The sequence below is a fragment of the Limanda limanda genome, chromosome 14 (assembly GCF_963576545.1).
Source record: "Limanda limanda chromosome 14, fLimLim1.1, whole genome shotgun sequence".
Taxonomy (NCBI): domain Eukaryota; kingdom Metazoa; phylum Chordata; class Actinopteri; order Pleuronectiformes; family Pleuronectidae; genus Limanda; species Limanda limanda.
Window position 1 is genome coordinate 5,445,824 of NC_083649.1, and position 17,158 is coordinate 5,462,981.

The following is a 17,158-nucleotide window of genomic DNA, read 5'->3' on the forward strand; positions in this document are numbered from 1 at the left end:
TCATCGCATCCAGGAACGAGACGGAAAAGAAATCTGGATCCAAGAACTTCCATCCACGCTGTTTTCAGGCCAAACCCCCTCAAACCAGAACAGAAAATATTAAAAAAGGCAGCTATTAGTTTCCTTTGTCTGAGCACAGTGGTTCTCTGACTGTGGCACAGGAACAATATGGCCCTAATTAGTGCAGCTCATTCACAAGCCTTGTTAGGCCTCATTAAAATGGGAGGTCAGCCTCTAATCCTAATGATTTAATTAAATGAAATGTTCCCAAATCTGAACATACCGACGCGGCAGTACACAAACACACTGAAGGTGTTTCTGTCTGTGTTTCTGCTCCACACACAGAAAACACTCTCAGGGTTCTGTGGTTCCAATGGTTCCAGGGCAGTGGCAGCGACGTGACCATTCAATTAATCACCACGGTTTCTTGTCTGTTATTTAAAGGAGGGAAACCGACAACAGGCAGAACAGACACTTCTCCCAAGCAAGGATTCTATGTTGAATTATTTATCAGTCGTATTTATCAAGCTGGACCGTTTCAATTTGAACGCCATCAAACAAAGGGAGAGAAGTGAGAGCATCAAGGACCCAAGCTCCACAAGAGTTAAATTAATAAAAGTGCAAAAATATTCAATGACCTGGATGTGTCAAAGGTCATCAACATTCTGCAAAGCTGCACATTGCTACACAGAGCTCATTGGACAATTTACTGAATGTTTGGAAGGTTTTAATGTTTCTTTATGTGTTTGAATTCTTAATGTTATATTCTTAATGAATTCTGAATATTATAAATGTTTCTATTTTGTTTGAATCCTTTTTTAAAGTTGTTGACATTCTTTTAAAGTTCTAAAATGTTTCTAACGTCCTTAATGATTTTAGATCTTCATTATATCTTATTTAAATGTTTTCTGAATGTCTGAGTGTTAACTTTAAAAAAATGTTTTCAATGTCAAATCATTTTTTGTCTTTTTATGTTTTTTTGTGTGTTTTCGATGGTTTGGAATCTTTTTACATATTTTTTTATCAATGTTTTTTGATTTTAAACGTACTGAAAACTATTGCCATATGTCTCAGGGAAATAATACTTACTTCACATTTCCCTCCTTCCTCTTTGTGTACTTTTAGGATATAAAAACAAGAGGTTGACCTTTAGCTCGATGCTCCTCTCTCTCTGTTTCCCTCTTGTTCTGTCATATCTGATTCTGTGAGAAGGACACGGCAGATGTCTGACAAAGGTGAGAGATACTCGGCTCTGTGGAGAAGAAGAGTCCGTCCGAACTCTGAAAGGCAGTAAAGAATCTGATCCGTCGTTTTTCTACAGCCGATGGCGACGAGGCTAATTTAAAGGCAGTGATAAGACGGCAGAAGAAGCTGAAGAATCAGCCGAGGAGAGTCTATGAAGTCGCTGACAAAGTGAAAGTTCAACTCCTTCTCATCCTATTTAAAGAACAAGTGTCACTGGTCATGCAGATTACTGAACGCTGTGTTTTAATATACAGTGAATGTGCTGCAGTGTCCAAAGAGAAGGAACCAGCTCATGGAAACAAGTTAAATGTTCTCAATGTGAAGACCAGTAGATAGTGAAATATTAGAAAAGTACATGTTTTACATATGTGGACTTATAGGTAAAAGGACACGAGTCGAAAACGAAGCACATGCACCAAGTACTGTTGATAAATAAAATGTGCAAACAGCTAAAGCTCACATTTTCTGTTCTCACACTCCATCGTGTGATCTTCATGATGAAAACTGACTTTACCAAATGTGAAACTCTCCAAAGCTGCCAAAGGATCGATGCACGATGAAGCTGAAATTTGGTCCAAATTTAAAATGTGTTGTGTCGCTCAAAAACTGTGTGTGATCAGCTTTAAAGAGTCTTCATCATTCTAGCTGGGTGGGTGTCTTCAATAATTGTGATTTTTCAAATTCTCAGCAGTGGGATTTTTGCATATACGCAGTCCTAAAGAATCTTGGGCTCTACAAAGGAAATTGCACCATGGACGATGAGGAGGGAAGATCACAGCCACTACCTCTGTAAATGTATTAGGATTAACTGAAGGAAATAAAAGCCCATCGTTTACTGTTTGCACAGAACCAGGTTAAAACTGAACAAAGGCCCATATCACATCATACCACCATCATCATCACTAATTCAAGCTCCTTTCTATTACAACATCGTTGGGGTAATACGCTCGTATTTTCACGAGAATGAATTCCTCTTACAAGGAGAAATTCCTCTCTCCATGGCCGTTATATAAAATCATCACTGATATCAATGGATGATGTTGAACCTCTTCAGCATTTTCTCCCTCTTTCAGTTTCTCAGTTGCAAGAAATCCCATTCAAATATCAGAAAACGACGGTAATGTGTTTCCAAACATTCAGTGAGAATATACAAATCATCACTCATCACAACACCATGATCTCTGCATTGAAATGTAACTGACTGACTGTAAAGGTAAAAGTCAGAGTGGTGGAAATAAACCTTTAAAAAACTAAATGAACGACTTTTGGGATCAATGCATCTTCCAATAATCTTTTCACTTATGGGGGATTTTTAATGAATCTCTGTTTCTTCTTTCCTGCTCCTCTTCCTGCTCTTGATTCGTCTTCATTCTCTCTCTGCGTTTCAGTTGAAATGGGTTTCTCTCCTGCAGCCGAGGACGACTCCCGTTCCGAGGGAGCAGGAGATGATGAGAGCGCCTTCGCCTAAGTGGCCGCAATCAATTGTGATTAGTGGCTGCCGCTACTTTTTGAGAGGAGCACATCAAAGTTTTATTATTGGGTGTCAGGGTGAGTGAGATGGGGTGGGGCGGGGGGGTAATTACACTCTTACAACCATCCTCCTCCTCCACCCTCCCCACCCCCCCGCTCGCCGTGAAGTCCTGGCAGTTCCAAATCACTGCCGAGGCGCCGCCTAAATCCAGAGTCTGGGAGCATTTAGCAATAAATGGCGAGACTCGGGGGGGGCTTTTATTCTCCCCGAATAATCAGACTCATAAAACCACCTGTTGTCAAATTCTATTTAGTTTTATTTATGCGTGCCCCTGATTAGAATGAGCTTTATTCATAATCATCATTTCTGGCTTGGTGCGTTTACAGGGGAAACATTTGGCCGATGTTTTTCTAATAAAACACTCCTTAGGATTCACGATGCCAATATTTCAAATTGTGTACTTATACTTATAGATTACGACATGATCATTCAGAGTTGAAATTTTCTTTTACTGTTTGCTGTAATAATTGATAATCCTTTTTAAGTTTACTCTTATCCCATTAAAACGTATTCCTGTGATCTTGGTCAATTTCAATATTAAATCTCTATCCAACTTTATTGTCAATATTCAATTTAATCGAATACGTTTACAGCAACAGAAGCTCAGACCTTAACTAAAGTAAAATGCTCAACATGAAGCGCTGCCTCAGAGTTAGATCTCGTACACCAGCGAGTTCCCATGTGGAAATTAACGTGTCCCCAGTGGGTTGAGATCAATTTAACCTTTTCAACATCATAAAGGAATAAGGAGGCTAAAGTGGCCCCTATGTACATGAAACCATTGAGAGAAGCCAGTTAACTGTTTTATCTTCTTGAGCATAAGATGAGATCTAAGGTCTGTTAACAGTCTCTGGTGTGAAGGCTGCACAGGGACCGAGCTTCTTTGTTCATCATCAAGCGGATTCGTGCTACAAGGCCAAACATCGTTGGAGGCTAAACGCTGAGTGGGGGGGGGGTTAAGTCGGCCAATAGACATTCAGTCAATCAGGGAGGATTTGAAATGATCCTTATTTATGAAATTATCCCAAAAGATATGTCGCAGTGCAGTTTAAAAGAACCTGGGGTGATGTTATGTGAACTATTTCACCACAGTACCTGTTTAATTTGTTCATTAACTGATAATACCGGTGTAGTGCAAAAAAAAATAAGGTGTTTCGCATAATATGAGCTGTGGAAAGTTGAACCATTTCTTTAAGTGGATGAGTAAATTAAAGGAATACATTTCAGACATACGGCGATTTGAGTTTCAACCCAGCAGCTGTGTGTTCACTGCCTCAGCCTGTGATTGGCCAAAACACATTAAACAGGAAACATCAGCATCTGCTTGATAACAGTAAAAAACTATTTGTGCAAAAGCTTCACGTTCGTCTCGGTGCAGAAGTAAAATCGTATTTGACTCGTCGTAACTATATGAGAATATATATTTCAGAATGTGCAGATGTTTGTTGATTTACTGTATTAATGTACTTTTCCCCACAGTTTGTATATATTCCCCAAACACATCTTCCAAAGAAACTGACTCGACTCCATTGTCAACTTGTTTAAGTTGAGGATTGTGATCTTCAGCCCATCTTTAAGTATATAATTAAAAAAACAGGAACCTCTTTAACAGCAGACACCAACAGTTTTTTGTTTCAGACTGAAGGAAGGATGTGGTCACATGTCCTGGATCCGAAAGAAATGGTTTCCGGTGAACTTAACCCTGCTGCGATTATACTTCCTCCAAAATGTATTTTGCAAAGCGAATAACATGAAATAGGTTCAGGTCGTGTGAGAGTCCTGCTTGATGCTTCATGTGGGAAAGAGATTTGTCCGTTTCAAACGATGGAACCATCGCTGGCCACATACTTACACGCATCCTTAACCTTGGCATGGTTGTTAAGCAAAGACATCCACTAGGGGGCAGAGCAGAGTTTCTGACAATACATATAGACAGTGGAGGATAACGTAGATAATAATAGATGTAGCTAATGTCTGTTGTGATAATGCAGATCTTAAAGAGGCAGGTCTCACTTCGAAAGCCTTGTGTCAAATGCTCGTCCAGATGGAACTTTTGTCTACACTGCCCCCTCAGGATTTCTAGTAGTACTGCTGTTTCGTCTTCTTTGTCCGTATCCATCAGCTTTCAGAAGACGTAGAAGATGGACAGCCTTTCAGAGAAAAGAGGAGTGTTTGTTGTGTCTTTAAATCTGATTCTGAGTAATGTTACTCCTTCTACAGTGAGTGTGCGTTTAATCCCTTCTAGAAAAAGCTGTAATCAATCTATCAAACTCCAGCCGCGCTTGTTGTCGAGCCTGACATCAAACATTAATTCACATCGACTTCTTTTTAATTTACCTGTAACACACAATGAGGCTTTACCACTGATGTGGAGTCGTTTCGGCTGCTGTTCACCGTTCTGCTACAATTCCTCTCACTGCTCGCCGAGTCTGACCTTCTGTGTTTGTGTGTCTGTTGGAGTGTGTGTGTGTATGTGTGTTGAAGCTTGTGTATCTGACCCCCCGCTCCCACACACTGGCACTAAACACATTCTCCAGCATCTAATTGTGAAGCAGAGAGAGTTTGAGCAGAGAAAGCGATGCTCAGTTTTTATTTCAAATTAAAATGAAATTGTTGCTCCTCATCTCGTTTGTTCACACGACGTGAGCCTCACCTGAGATTCTAATAGATTTTTGGATATAATAATAATAATAACAATGTGGTGTCTAGGGTTGCAAAGGGGCGGAAAGTTTCCGGTAAATTTCTGGTAACTTTCCGGAAACTTTCCATGGGAAGTTTAGCTCGGGAATTTTGGGAATTTTGAAAAAAAAAAAAAACTAGGCAAAATTAAACGCTGAGCAATAAAAACATCATTTAAAACTCTATTTTAAAGATGTATGGAATGCAGCACACGCTGCATGTTGAATTTCAACCCTCCACTGTGCATTCTTCCAGCACATGCACAGATAACTCCCAGCATCCTTCACTCTACAGCAGGGCTGTTGAGGCCTGCTGTAGAGTGCAGGACTAGTCAGGTAAGTTTCGGTGATAATACTGGGGAAAATATATTAGCATGCTGATTGAGGATTGTTCATCTGTTCATCTAGCCTATTTCCATTCATTTATCCATCAATTGTAAAATATGTTTACAGACGCTTCCAATAGTTTGGCTAACTATTTATATCTCTGGCATTGCATTAGTGTTTTTTTAAAAACTTTTTTCTCATCTTATTCTACAGAACAATGCCACGTGCACTATCTCATGTGTGGAGACATTTCACCCCATCCAATGTAGAAGGAAAGGCTGTGTACATTTGCAAATACTGTGCAAAGACCCATGTTTAGAATGACACAACGATGCAGAAGCATATAGTTAAGTGCCAAAAGTTTCCTCAGGGCTCAAATCAGCCTATGATAAAACAAAATGTTTATATTTATGTCTGTATATGACAAGGTAAATACAGTTAGTATAAATTACCCACAACATTTCCAGTTTATTCCCGTTTATTCCCGTATATTCCCGTTTATTCCCGTTAATATCCGTATATTCCCGTTAATTCCCATGGAAAGTTTCCAACTTTGAATATTCCTGGAATTTTGCAACCCTAGTGGTGTCTAATTCTAACTGCTTCTAGTTGAACAACACCGATATTTAAAGGTATAGTACAAACTCTAAATGAAAAGCAACAGGGGGAAGACATACCCTGTGCTCTGTTAATACCCCAACCACTCAATGCTTACGTTTTATTTTGTAATGACATAATTCCCATATATCCCAGATACTTTCTTTAATCTTTAGAGGCCATCAGGTCGTGTCTGTAGCCAAACAGCAAGCACAGATACCCATTAAATATTGATATGGATCAAGGAGCATGGATTTCTTCTTCCACAGTTCTCTCTGGGTCATCGATCTTGATTAAAGAACAATCTGGAACATTTAGGGACCTGATATTTGTGAAAGTTGGTGCCTGTTGGGTCCTGGTGGAGGAACTCACTCCACTTTTCCTTCACTTTTCCTCCCAGATCCCTTTAAACACCCATGGCACATCTAAACCTGCTGTCCGCCGTGCAGCCACAGAACATATCTCATGTTTTGACCTATTCCTCCAGTTAAGAAATCACCCACTCTTAGGTGCACTCGTGATGTAGTAGTTTGACTTTATGTGTTCTAATCCCCGGAGACTCCCCCAGCCTCCTGCAAGGCGAGTGTCAGGCACTCGTTCACACTCACCGCCCCCTCCTTAGTCACAAACACAACTTCTACATACTATTCAAGGGCACGGGTTTCTGTGTGAGGGTTTGGTATTTTCTGGGTATTTATCTGGGTATTTATCTGGGTATTTATCTGCTGTTGTGCCGAGCCGCGGCTGAGCTGACTCCCACAAGCCGGCTGTCAAGGGCAAGGTGTTCTTCTTTGACGGAGGAGTCTCTGATCTCCTGTGATCCCTCCCGGGCTTCTTCACCGCAGCTGCACGGCTTCATTATGACATGGCCTCCACCTGCCCACCCCACCCCTCTCAGAATAGCATAACCGCGCCATCTCTGTCTGGATCCACGGCGGAGGATTATGTTTGTGAGTGTGAGATGGAGAGAGCGAGAGGGTGAAGAGACAGAGAGGAGGGAGAGCTTTGAAGACTGTCACCTAACTGTCTTAAAGCAGTTCTAGTGCATTCTGGTATTACATTTCGTTAAGTTAAATTGTTCTACTTTCAACAAAGACATTAAGTAAATAGTTTATACGATTCTAAGTGTGTTTGCTTAAAAACTACGGGACGGATTCACAAGGATCAGGATGTGGGTCAAGGAATTTGGTTTCACTTTCATTGACATTGCAAAAATTCAACATTGTTAAGTTTTTCCAGGGGAATAATTCATGTTTCGCTTTCTATGTTTTTACTCATTATGTAACCAAAACACTTTGTTTCTTCTCTTTTATTTCTACTATAAGATCTAGACAATCGTGTATAGGATTGTTCGACCTTGAGGACCGGAGGTGAGAGTTCTTCTGCTCTACATTTGTTTGTTTGTTGGTTTTATTTGTTTGCAGAATAAAGTAAAAACACGGAACATTTCCACCAAACCTGGTGAAGGGCTAAAACACATTGATCCATGTGCTGATGTGGAGTAAAGGACTAGATCATTGGAATATAAGGCATTCTTTTGATTATGAATATGTTTTATAAAAAATTAAAAATGAGGGTTTTCAAACCAATTCCTTTTTTTCTTCCGTTATATTTCAATCATTCTTTTCGGCCTTGGCGGAGAAGTGCGCTCTCCATGGTGCCATTCTACTTCTTAATGACTTCTACTTCTTTTTAACTGATCCCCAGTTCTACATTACTCTTCAGCTCGCCGGACCCGTTTCCTACAGTTTAAGCCGCTGACTTTAATTCAGTCGGGCACTTCTGAGATCCGCGGGAGATCGTAGCCACTCACCAGAGCTGCACGGAGCGAGAACCGCCACCGAGTGGGAATAAAGGAGGCGATGAACCATCAAAATGATTTCCAAGCTGTTATTTTAAAGTTATAATAGCTGCATTATGTCGCTCTAAATGTTTTGGGATTCGAGGTGATTTTATTTCCGCAGACACGGTGAGAGCTAAACATATTCGGTGGGTTTTATTAACCTCGTCCTGTGCTAATCTCGCTGCCGACATGTGGGTCAAACTCAATGCGGCCCCCTGGAAATGCGAGTAATGTGAGCGGATATTAATTAATGCTATACAAATTTACCGGCGCTTCCACTCGCTCGCTTTGGTTCAAATACCCGTTTTATGATATTTGCTTTAATTTATCAAACGCCTGTCTAATTTTACAGCCGCCTGCAAAATGAAGCGGGCAAACTGAGGAAAATAAATGCATCACTGAGATTGATTTCCATGTCATCGGATCACATCAAACTGCTTCAGACTGTAATTAAACACATTAGATATCAATCACATCGGACATGATGGTGGAGGAAGATTCCTCCTCAGCTACAGACTCCTCTTTCTAGACTCATACTGTACAATTCACAAGTTATTATATAGAAGGTTTAGTTTTAATCAAATAAGAGAAAGCTGCAGCGAGGTTATCAACAATATTTAGTCACGTTTTAAATTCGAAATAGAAACAAGGAACTAAGAAAACAGATGATTTGAACTTTAAGTCTTAAAATATGTTGACTTAATTAAAAATGAAATTAACTTGTTCTCTAAGTTCAAGCAGTTTGAGTGCAACAAGTTAATCAGACATAACAGGAGAGTTATTTTTAACTTTTAAGAAAATGTAATATGTTTCTGAGAGTTGTCAGATGTTCAAACTCCTGTTGTCACAATATCAGTAGATTATATATTTATTTCTGTAAGTTGCCCATAGTAACATGAAGCCAGGTTAAAAACACATTACTAATTTGACTTTAATTTGATAAATTGAAGATTCTTCTTTGTTTCTCATGTTTTTTTTATTCAGGAGAAAGAAAATGACTCCAAAATGGAAACTGTGCCTAGTTTCTCTCTTCAGTTTCCCTGCAGGCACATGTCACACACAAAAAAAAACTTAAACTGCTTATTCTCATATGTTTTTCTTTTGTCAGTAAAGTGGAGCCAACCCCTCGACCCTGTATTCAGACATCAGCCGGTGAAATAAACAAACCGACTCCAGATCTAAACTACGTCACAACAACAGCTCGCTCCTCAGCCGGTTCAGGTCACGTTGACGAGTCGCTTTGACAAGTTCCACCGTTGAAATGCAAAGAAGGTGAACGTGAAACGCTGAGATGGAAACTGGCTGCTTCTCCTGACGGCTGTGAGTCAAAAGCTTGTGTATAAATATCTGTCAGTGGTTGAAGTCTGTGTTTCCCTCCAGTCAAAACAAAGTACATCTACTTAACAAAACAGGAACACAACTTAATGAACAGATGACAGTACACACACACACAAACACACATAGAGCAGTAAGAGATGATGTAACACTCACGCCTCATGTCCCTGAAGTAGATGGTCTGCCTGTTGGGGTTCAGCAGCTGGATCACCGAGTCGTCGTTGTCCTTCACCCGACAGCTGATCATCGCCATGTCGCCCTCCACCACGGACACGTTGTCCGTCACCAGGTTCTGACTCACAACTGCAGGACGAGAGAGACACAAGGGACACGTTAACCAGGCAACACACGAACGATGACTTTCAGGTCTGTTAATTAACTGAAGTAATTATATAACACATGGGATTAATGAGAGAGAGCAGAGAGAGAAACTTTCCAGTAAAGTTCTAATGATGGATTTCAATTCAGGGAACATTCTGATCACATTCATTCATCCATTCATTCATTCAAGTGATTAGACTTCTTATGAATAACACGATATACCTTATATGGCAATTCATAATATTGTGCCTTAACATATCTCCACTAAAACCTGTCTAACTTTCCTCTGCTTGACTTTACTCTCTTAAAATGTGACATTTGTACTGTTCACATGTGTGTGTGTGTTGCTGGAGGTTGTGGACTTCAGCTGCACGACTACCTGGGGGATATCCAGTCTGAAATTGTGTACTTTTCTTCATTTGTTATTTCATGTGGTTCTCCATCTTCATCTATAACTGCTGCCTTTAAATTGATACCAATATTATTCACAAAGAATATGTAGCTGCTGAGATTTACACTTTTAATTTCCGAGCAGTGGTAAGAAGAGGTTAATGAATCAGACATCATAACATCATGATATGTTTTCATTTGTTGCGTTTGTTTCTTCCATAACAATGAGATCAGTAACCCTCTAATCCTCCTTTATTGTATTTTGATATATTCGATGAGTGGCGACACACAACAGAGAGAGCAGAGAGAGAAACTTTCCAGTAAAGTTCTAACGATGGATTTCAATTCAGGGACAATTCTGATCACATTCATTCATTCAAGTGATTAGACTTCTTATGAATTACATGATATATTATGGAAGGGCCATTTTTGAGATTGCACCTAAATATTTCTCTTCTAAAACTTGTCTAACTTTCCTCTGCTTCACTTTACTGTCTTCAAATGTGACATGTGTACTGTTGTGTGTGTGTTGCTGGAGGTTGTGGACTACAGCTGCACGACTACTTGGGGGATATCCAGTCTGAAATTGTGAACTTTTCTTCATCTATATTGATTCTTACATGTATGCAACAAATTCACATTTGCTGCCTTTAAATTGATACCAATATTATATCATAAAGACTCTGTAGTTGCTGAGATTTACACTTTTAATTTTCGAGCAGTGGTAAGAAGAGGTTAATGAATCATAACATCATCATATGTTTTCATTTGTCTTTTTTTGTTTCTTCCATAACAATGAGATCAGTTCCCCTCTAATCCTCCTTTATTGTATTTTGATATATTCGATGAGTGGCGACACACAACAGAGAGAGCAGAGAGAGAAACTTTCCAGTAAAGTTCTAACGATGGATTTCAATTCAGGGACAATTCTGATCACATTCATTCAAGTGATTAGACTTCTTATGAATTACATGATATACTATGGAAGGGCCATTTTTGAGATTGCTCCTAAATATTTCTCTTCTAAAACTTGTCTAACTTTCCTCTGCTTCACTTTACTGTCCTCAAATGTGACATGTGTACTGTTGTGTGTGGGTTGCTGGAGGTTGTGGACTACAGCTGCACGACTACTTGGGGGATATCCAGTCTGAAATTGTGAACTTTTCTTCATCTATAACGATTCTTACATGTCTGCAACAAATTCACATTTGCTGGCTTTAAATTTATACCAATAATATATCATAAAGACTCTGTAGTTGCTGAGATTTACACTTTTAATTTTTGAGCAGAAGAGGGTAATGAATCAGACATCACATCATCATCATATGTTTTCATTTGTCGTGTTTGTTTCTTCCATAATATAGAGATCAGTTACCCTCTAATCCTCTTTTATTGTATTTTGATATATTCGATGAGTGGCGACATACAACAGGCGGCACATTAAAACCTCTTGATGTGTTTCCATCGGAATAAACAGAAGCGAGTGACCTGGGAAAGTGTTCAACAAGCCGGAGGCTCAAACACTGGTCTCAGCCATCATCGCTCATCAGCCTCCACTTAGATTGCTGCACTTCCTTGTTTCACAAACAATATCTCTGCCCGGAAGAATGAAAAATGGATCCTTTCGAGCTTTGTGCTACTTTGATTTGAAAAACTACAGTAATAACATCACAGACTTTGCTTTGGGGTTGCATCAGTGCTGTGGCCGGTGGTGAGGCTCGAGTGGCGCTGGCTTATTTTAAATGATCGCTACGGAAGCGGCGCCAGGCAGCCTGCCAGTCCAGGCTGAGGGTGTGTTCCATCCCCGGTGCAGGAATGTGATGGTGAGATACACAAGCCAAACACACACACACAGACACACACACTAGGCAAAATGGCAAAAAATGAAAAAGAGAGATACAAATCTGGAGTTTTTGAAAGCAACAAATGCTTCTTTTGTCACGTTCAGAGGAACAACACTGTAACACATGATAAACCATAAAACTACAAACAAAAAATGTGAGATGTTTCACTGTATTTATTATCAGATGACATATTTACATGTCAGACCACCGACCAATTTTATCTTGTGCTTTTCCGTAACAAGCATAATGTCTGAAATAGATCAGACAGCACAGACTACATCAGCAACTACATAATAGATGTTGACAAACTAGCCAAAGAAAGAAACACATTCTGTGTGACTAGGACACACACAAAAAAACAACCTTATACAACTCTTACATCAGATCCGATCCTGTGTAATCTGAGCTGGACATGGTGCAACCAGCTGAGAGGAAAACTAGAAAAAAGGCGTTACGTGGTTATAATCACCGCTAGAATTAGCATTTTGCAAAAAAAACACCCTGACAAACACATCTTCTCAGAAAGGCTAAAAAGCAGCGACTCAGGGGTGGACAAGGGGGGGGGGCGAACACAGGAAACATCAACCGCTAATTTGCATGCCTCAGTTGTCGAGCACCTCTAAACATCCCGGCCATTTAGGAGACAAGGAGGACGAGAGGAGAGAGGAGAGAAATCACATCCTCTGATGCTGACGGGTAAAGAAAGACAGCTTAACGAACCAGATTCAAATCAGCACCCCCCCCCCCCCCCCCCCCGCCCCCCAAAGAAATGAACCGCGCCGTCTTTAATATTCAACACCGAGCCTCATTTTTCAAAGATGTGCAAAGGTGGACATCTGCTTATGATAATACGCTAACATACTACAAAGTGCATTTCAAGGCGTCCGCCCTGAAGGTTACCAGGCAGCGGCCGGGCGGGCGCCGTGGGGGGGGGGGTCCGCCTGCTCGTGGTGTGAACCAGTGAAGGTAGGAGGAAGGACTTCAAACGCTCGCTGCTGTGTCAGCTACATAATTGTTCCTGTTGTGCTAAATAAACAACTCTGACATGTGGGAAGATGGTACAGGGAGGCGGGGGGGCTAATTAACGGCCAAACAGCAAGCATGTGTGCTGTGGCCTCTGAGGACAAAGTCAGAGGGGGTGCAGGAGAAAAACACTTCTGACATCGTGGTGGGCGAAGCCGGTTTGAATCTGAGGCTTTTTGAAAAAAATTTATGTTTTTGGTTTGCATGAATATGTTAAAGAAGGCAGAGGGGGGGGGGGGGGGTGAAGGCCTAAGACTATTAGCAGAGTTTTATTAACAGAGCTACAAAGTGCTACCGTGGATTGATAATGACCCGCGTGACATTTTCATGATGAGCGGATGTCGAGTTGCACGTTTCTTAGTTGAAGGAGCTAAACACTGGACACAATGGAGATTAGACTTGAGCTGATTTATTTACTTTAATTTTAGGGCTGGGCAAGTTAACTCGTTTAAATCGAGTTAACTCAAGTGATGAGTTAACTCGATTGTTTATCCGCCAATTATTTTCTTTTTTCCTGTTCTGCAGCAGTCAGCAACAGACTTTCACAAAATAAAAGCCTGACTTTTACAATAAAACAATAAATAATCAAACCTGAGTTAATGGGAGATAAAATAATTAATCGAGTTAACTCATCACTTGAGTTAACTCGATTAAACGAGTTAACTTGCCCAGCCCCATTTAATTTACATCCCTTTGTATTCTAGATTAAGATAGATTAAGATACATTTATTTGTCCCAAACACATTCACAGACATGCACAAGCACACTCATGCAAGGAGGGAAATTTAACCTCTGCTTTTAACCCATCTGGTGCAGGACACACAGAGCAGTGAGCAGCCATGTACGGCGCCCGGGGAGCAGATGTTGGGGGAGTAAGGTGCCTTGCTCAGGGGCACTAGACAGGGTAGGGAGAATCCTCTTGGATTTTTGGACAGATCAATCCAGGTTCGTCTTTTTGTTGTTTCTCCGTGGAGTCGAAACCAGAGACGAAGCAGAGACCTTTTCTGCCCATAGTCCAAGTTTCTGCCACTAGTCCACAGCCTCTCCTATGATCAGCTTTGTAAATGCTGTGTACTCTCAGAGGTTTGGTTGAAGTGCTCCTCAGAACTTTCAACCCTTGGGATCCACCTTGAGGAATTGTTTTTGTTTATTGTTGGACCTCAACAGCGAAGGGGAAATATATTCGCCCTTGAGCGTTGAGTGACGTTCGAGGGTAATTAAACTTGCAAGATGATTGATTGATTGTGTTGTGTTTGTTGTAATTATTTATATACTTCTAAAGCCCTAAAATCTGAAAAACACAGTGGAGTTAGTGGAGTTAGCTTTACGGAGCTACAGCCAGCTAATAAGGTCAAGTGTTATCAAACTTATATTTAACATTCTATGAAACCTGCGATATGTTGCTCCAGATAGAAAATACATTTTCTTTGCCGCATCAATAGAGTTCTTCAAGTGTAAGTTAAGACATTGTGTAGAATCCGTGAACAACAGCTGTTCGGACGTGATCGAGACATATGGATCACGACCAAAATGTCTTTTCTTTTAAGGCGGCAGGAGAACAAGCTGCCTCCATTCTGTGAAATTCAAGATGAAGCTCCGTGTTGCTGTATTTCAAATGCAGATGAGGAGGATTTCACTTTGTGCCTCGCTCGTACCTGTGAAAGCCGCTTTAGAGAGAAACCGACCGCGACATCGGGAAGTGTGACAAATGTCGGAGCAACAAGTTTCCGGGGGCCGGAGGACACGACTACCGATTCACTTCCTTCCACACGGAGTCTCATGCTGGAGCTTTTAGTTACTGCCCGACACTCCTCCGCCACAGAGAGAGACACAAACTCTCATAACTGAAATAGACATTATGATAATGGTTCACCAGAGAACGTGGGAGTAATAAACTGTATAATTCAGCCTGAGCTGCACTTAATACGTTTCCTCTAAATGTTTAAATCCATCACTTAATTTACCTCTTTACATAACATTAACACCCGAACACAGAAGGCAGGAGCACTTTGCATGAGTCCGCTGGACAGAAGCCGACCAGCAGCAGACCAGCGGCAAACAGAGGCACCACGGGAAAACCTGCACCAGCCTCTCTGCTGAGTTAGTATTCAGCCGAGACCTGAAGTGCACATCTCTCCAATCTCACAAGAAATATGACCTGTGCCGCCTGGAAACTGGGAATCGGAGCATCAATCTGCATCAATCTGGACCAGGAAACCTTCCGCTGTTCGGGCGGGAGAAGGAATAAATCACCGTTTTATTGGTCTGATATTCTCTGGACGGGATGAGTGATGTTTTGTTTGCCGTGTTTATTATCATCACCTACGTTAGCACTGCGGCTATTTGCAGAGACCATTGAAAACTTGGATTGTTAATAGCATTAGATTTGAGTCTGTGACGCTCTTCCCACTGTCCTGGGACGTTGTTCTTTAAAACTTTACACTTGGGACGGTTATCAGTGGCTGCAGCTGACCTGGGTTTTCCAAACATGCAATTAACAACAAGCATAGTGTGTCATCTTTTGTTTCTGTACATTATAACACCTAAAACCACATGCAATAGGGTTGTGTACATCTATACCCGTTTAAACCAAGCACAGAACTGCACTAAACCTGTCTCCTCGCACTGTGGATCCTGTACAACACTCCATATACACTTACTTCACATCATATGTGATATGTGTTCATATATACCATATTGATATTATATATAATTTTATACAATAATATTGTCTTTTGCACACTCTGTCTACATATTCTTAGACTCTTAGTATATTATATTACCTATTGTATAGTCAAATACTTATATTCATATTCATACTTCTACTATATATCATATCATACTCTCTGTATATTCTTGTTTACGTAAGTCTATATACACATATTTATACATGTGTACATGTTATAATTACTATTATTATACGGCCATTACTATTATATATACTGTTGCTGCCATTATTACCATATACTGCTTTTATATTGGTATAATTACTATCATATATAAATATATATTATGTTATATTATATACTATATATACTGTACTATTCTTATATACTGTCTAACAATACCATTACCATCATATCATCAGTACTTTTACCATCATCTTGACACTGCACCTTATCTACCTATTTTATTGTATTTTATCTTGTGCTTCTGTTTTTTATTCTTTCTACCTCAATATTTTTAATTTTATTGTATTGTACTGTATTGTATTTTATTGTATTCAAATATACCGGCTGCTATGACAACTTAATTTCCCTTCGGGGATGAATAAAGTACTCTATCTATCTATCTATCTAAATGTCCGCCTGAACTCTTTGTGTAAAGTCCGTAAAAATCCAGGAGAAGTCGATACACAAAGAAGAAACTTCCGAAGATGTCAAGAGAGTTTGTGGTGATACGAGTTTACGATGGTGTCAAATTCTGTCTTTTCTTTATTCCCATCTATACATTTTTTCTCTTTGTACTCCGGTATTTCCTGTATTCGTCAAACAATGCTACTGTGCATTAGGCTGTGATGCAGTGGACCTATAAAGTCAATGACAAACACAAGTATCCATCCATTAGCAGCTCTGTTCATCCTCTGAGGGTCAGACAAGTGACAATGGATGAGAGGTGCAGTGACAAACCATTTCACATTCACACCTACAGGCAATTTACAGTCGCCCAATTAACCCCACCTCCCTATAGACTCCGACCCCGGACCCAAAACCCCCTCTGCTGTGAGGTGACGGAGCAAACCGCTGCACCATCGCGCCGTTCCGACACACAAGTGCTTCGCTCTTCATTGGTCAAAGTGTTATCCGGAGTCATGTAGCTCATATTTCCAGCTTTTACAAAAGGCCGGTAACGTATTTCCCCGGTGGCGACGGGAAGCCGGGTTTGGATCCCAGCCTTCTGTCATCCATGTCAAAAAGTTGGAGCGGCCAATCCTAGATTAAAGTTGTCAGACAATGACACAGCACAGTACGCGGCGCAGAGCTAGCCCCAGGCCCGACTTCTCTGAGACTGGGGAAGGAAGAGA

At 40.6% G+C, this 17,158-nt stretch overlaps 1 protein-coding gene across 3 annotated transcripts in view; it reads right to left on the bottom strand.

Moving 5' to 3' along the window:
• Positions 1 to 17,158, bottom strand: part of cadm1a (cell adhesion molecule 1a) — a 347,324-nt gene that overhangs the window by 67,876 nt on the left and 262,290 nt on the right. For all 3 annotated transcript variants that reach the window (XM_061085532.1, XM_061085533.1, XM_061085531.1), the window contains one exon: positions 9,713 to 9,859. In XM_061085532.1, the coding sequence (XP_060941515.1) occupies positions 9,713 to 9,859 (147 nt within the window). The remainder of the gene's footprint in view (positions 1 to 9,712; positions 9,860 to 17,158) is intronic.